Source organism: Ruditapes philippinarum, unplaced genomic scaffold (assembly GCF_026571515.1).
Source record: "Ruditapes philippinarum isolate M1 unplaced genomic scaffold, ASM2657151v2 ctg8446_1_1_1_1, whole genome shotgun sequence".
NCBI lineage: Eukaryota > Metazoa > Mollusca > Bivalvia > Venerida > Veneridae > Ruditapes > Ruditapes philippinarum.
The window spans coordinates 33,502-38,443 of NW_026855447.1; the positions used below are offsets into that span (position 1 = coordinate 33,502).

Sequence of the window (4,942 nt, forward strand, 5' to 3'; positions counted from 1 at the left end):
TTAAAGGTCAGTGGTCTTTAATTTTATTTTTTCAGCATTTAAATCATTTTTAGAGTTATGTTTTGAACCTTTTATATTTATATTATTTTATCTTGATGTTAGATTATTAAATTTATTTGCATAAGATTTTAAAGTTACGCGAATTTAGCTTAAGGTCTTCAATGTACCCGATTTTATCCATAGTAAATTAGTTAAGCCAGTCTACGTGCAATGTTTAACAGTACAACACTTAAAAACAAGTGCAGCTACAGTATTTTTTTTCTTCATTTCAGTGCACTTGAATAGATGTGTACATGCAGTATCACAAACTAAGTAAGTTATTTTTACTTGTACCTCTTTGTGCGTTATGTGTATTTCTTTTAATTAGGGTCTGTTAAATGTCTGTTATAAAGTAAATCTAATATAGGTTGGTAAAAAATTCTGGAAACAACAAAATTACAAGAGAATTGCAGACTCGGTTTGATTGAGTCTATACATGAGGAATAATGAATAAGTGCAACATCCCTCACGCCCCTAGCACCGGCTTGTTCCCGCATACAGAGAGTTTAACCTATTAATTATATCGCGCTGTTCGTCGCCAAACATTCTACTCTATTCACCAAGCAGTGGAAGTTTATATTTTCATCTTCACTTCACGTTTTCACCTTCATGAATGTCCGTCGTCTGTCGTCCGTCCACATTTGTTCGTTAACACTCTAGTGGTCACATTTTTTCCTCGATCATCATCAAACTGTGTCTAGGTAATTGCTCAGATGAGTACAAACATTGGTCATCTCGGATGAAAAACTAGGTCACAGGAGCTAAAAATAAAAAAATCTTGTCAAAACTCTAGTGGCAACTGTTTTGATCCGAATACCCTTGAAATTTGTCTAAAATTTGTTTTGATGACTTCTAGGCCAAGATCGAATATGGGTCATCTGGAGTCAAAAACTAGGTCACATTGCACAAATATGGAAAAACCTTGTTAACTCTCTAGTGGTCACATTTTTTTCACTCAATTGTCGTCAAACTTGGTCAGCATGCTTGTCTAAATAATTGCTCAGACGAGTTCGATGGGTCAGGTGAGCGATATAGGGCCATGTGGGCCCTTTTGTTAAAATAACGCTGTCTTTATATTTATTTCGTTCTACATTTATAAATTGATCTTAACTTAGGCCCTCCATGGCCAATTTGTTAAAGTCGCAGATTTCAAATCACGGCCATTGCCTGTGTGTTTAAATCTTTTGTCAGGGACTAAGGATATTCTTTCAAGTAAGGAAATGAAAAGTTAATCTGCATTTTGTACCTGTAAATGAATAGCATCTCGTGTCTTTATTTATGCCCGACGTCAGTGAGGAAAGATCTACCTATTCAGCCTATTAATGGACAATATTTCCTTTTAACATTGCTGAACAAGTTAATGAAAAATAACAGTAAAATGTATCACATCACATAATTATAATCACGTTTGTTTTGCATACCTTTTATAATAGTATGAAAAGTTGACAACTTTGAACTGTTATAACTGTTACAGCTCGTAGTGGTAAGTGTAGAAACACATGGTTGTTGCTGTTGTTGTTGTTCATTTTAAAAAGCTTAAATTAAAACAATAATTTCTGTTAATCAGAATCAAATGAAAAGCATATCACAACCGTGTTTCGGTAAGGACTTTAGTGCAATGATTCAATGTGTCACATGTAACAGTGTTCTGACTGCGTGTTCCAAATTGACATCACATATGGCGTCCTTATTTCTGACATCTTACCATGTTCGACAATGTCCATTCCAAAAGCCATTTAAAGCCCCCCTTATAAAAATACAATTTTGATGCAGAATATGTCAGTTCTGGTGTCAGAAATTCTTTAACCGTTAGTTAAATATTTCATTGTTAAACACAAGTATTGCTCTGTAGTTAACGATGTAATAATGATGCATGATGTGAAGTTAACGATGCTACTTCAATGTCTTTGCAACTTGATAGTAAAACATGTTTTTTTCTTTATTTCAGAGGATCCCTTACTGTACAATTGCTGTAAACCAGAGAGCATAGAAATCAGACCGCTTATGTCCAGTTTCCACTGGATTCGCCTTAACGAAGCTTACTTGCTCCCGATAGATTTGTTTGTAAAATTATCATTTTAGCATGGTTATAATTATTATAATCAGATGATGGCCATTTTTACACAGTTGTGATAATAAGACAATCGTGTATATGCCAAACAATACAATTTGATGCATTTGTTGGATGACAGAACTTGATCTTCAACAAAAATTAATAAAAACAATATATGTTGAAAGTAATGAAAGTACCTGTGTGGAGTGTAGTCGGAAGTTTTAGTATTGATATAAAATCATACTTGTCACATGTTAACGTAAATTAAATAGAGGATATTCAAGTTTTTTCTATAAATACATGATTTATTTTCATCGAGTGGTATGAAAATAAATATTTCATGAGTGGCGGTAGCCACGAGTGAAATATGGTAATTTTCATGCCACAAGATGAAAATAAATCACGTATTTATAGAAAAAACTTGAATTTTCTGTTTATTATATACATTTTTCTCTTTTTTGACATTAAAATTTGAAAGACTTTTCCTTAAATTTTGTGTACTGGCAGAATTTAAAAGAAAGTAGTCCGACAAGACACCAGTGAAAATACGGAAAATATGTTTCACTGCAATGAAAATAAATTTTACAGTGAAAATACAGAAAATGAAAATACACATTTTATTTCATCAATATTTCTTAATATTTCATTTATAAGTATATAATAAAGCTGTATACAAGTTTATGTCATGATCACTTCTGTAAAATTTTACTCCGACATACAGTAGAATATTGTAAATGTTTTATCGTAAATATTATATTGTGCCGTGAGAAAAAATGTGCAGCTAGGCCGACAGTCGAGCCCAGTACCAGAATACCGTTTTGCAGCACTGCCGACTGAGCTTGATGATCGCTATACACCTTGTCTCTCTACAATAGTTTAGCTTTTGATGATGGAAAGGAGGTAACCTATTTCGTATTCAAGCCTTATTGTGATCATAATTATATTTCCTTATCCACGAAGCTCACATTGAATTAGTCTATAATACATTATTTGTAAATATTTTTCTATGCATCATACTATGTATATAATATAACAGTTTTCTATGCATCATACTATGTATATAATATAACTTGAAATGTGTTCATGTTGTGCTGTTTATTAGTACAGCAATATTTAGTGCTGTAAATTGTCATATTCATTGATGTTTCAAATATGTTCAGCTTTAACTCAGGAAAATTGTTGTATCATAAATTCAGTGTGTGTATTTTAGCAAAATTGTTGTATCATAAATTCAGTGTGTGTATTTTAGCAAAATTGTTGTATCATAAGTTCAGTGTGTATATTTTAGCAACATTGTTGTATCATAAATTCAGTGTGTATATTTTAGCAACATTGTTGTATCATAAATTCAGTGTGTATATTTTAGCAAAATTGTTGTATCATAAATTCAGTGTGTATATTTTAGCAAAATTGTTGTATCATAAATTCAGTGTGTATATTTTAGCAAAATTGTTGTATCATAAATTCAGTGTGTATATTTTAGCAAAATTGTTGTATCATAAGTTCAGTGTGTATATTTTAGCAACATTGTTGTATCATAAATTCAGTGTGTATATTTTAGCAACATTGTTGTATCATAAATTCAGTGTGTATATTTTAGCAAAATTGTTGTATCATAAATTCAGTGTGTATATTTTAGCAAAATTGTTGTATCATAAATTCAGTGTGTATACTTTAGCAAAATTGTTGTATCATAAATTCAGTGTGTATATCTTAGCAACATTGTTGTATCATAAGTTCAGTGTGTGTATCTTAGCAACATTGTTGTATCATAAATTCAGTGTGTGTATTTTAGCAAAATTGTTGTATCATAAATTCAGTGTGTGTATTTTAGCAAAATTGTTGTATCATAAATTCAGTGTGTATATTTTAGCAAAATTGTTGTATCATAAATTCAGTGTGTATATTTTAGCAAAATTGTTGTATCATAAATTCAGTGTGTATACTTTAGCAAAATTGTTGTATCATAAATTCAGTGTGTATATCTTAGCAACATTGTTGTATCATAAGTTCAGTGTGTATGTTTTAGCAACATTGTTGTATCATAAATTCAGTGTGTGTATTTTAGCAAAATTGTTGTATCATAAATTCAGTGTGTATATTTTAGCACTGTTGTATCATAAATTCAGTGTGTGTATTTTAGCAAAATTGTTGTATCATAAATTCAGAGTGTATATTTTTTATTGTAAGATTTGTCTTTATCAGTTGATTAATATGAGTATTTTTCAAAGTTTAATGTTTTAAATGAAAATATTATTGCAACATATCAATTCATGCCACAGCTATCGCTATGTCATTATTGAATAAATTCAGTATGTATGTAATTCTGTTTTACTGGAGTTCAAGTTTTAGGTATGCATTTATAATTCATATTTAGTTATAAAAAGTTTTGTATGTAAGAAGAGCTGTTTGTAAGAATAGCTTTATGTCAATCGACTTTATAGTATACTTTCATTGTTATTGTTAACCATAAAATATGTCTACTCAGTAAAGCAATGGCTAATTTAGATTGAGTCCTCTTTGGATTTTTGCTCTGACTTTAGCAAACACATATAAATTTTTTCAGTTGAAATAACAGAAATTTCATAATTTCATTATTTAATGTATTGATTGATGATATGTTTATATGTCTGTATATTACTTATAACTGTTTGATTTAATTTGTTTAAGTGAATATTTAAATACGTGCTTATAGCAATAAGCTTTTTTTGTGTCATCACTGTTCCAATCTTAATTTACTATTTAATTATGCAAAACAGGTACATTTCTCGTATTTGATATGCTCAAACACTCTGTATAACGTGATCGCAAAAAAAACAAAACAAATATTTATTTTAAGATCACATACGG

At 30.1% G+C, this 4,942-nt stretch overlaps 1 protein-coding gene across 1 annotated transcript; it reads left to right on the top strand.

The window, feature by feature from the left end:
* Positions 1-208: 208 nt before the first annotated feature.
* LOC132743366 (uncharacterized) lies at positions 209-4,683 on the top strand. The gene is made up of 2 exons (XM_060731882.1): positions 209-312; positions 1,988-4,683. The coding sequence occupies exon 2, from the start codon at positions 3,245-3,247 to the stop codon at positions 4,334-4,336; it is 1,092 nt and encodes a 363-aa protein (XP_060587865.1). The 5' UTR covers positions 209-312; positions 1,988-3,244; the 3' UTR covers positions 4,337-4,683.
* Positions 4,684-4,942: the final 259 nt, after the last annotated feature.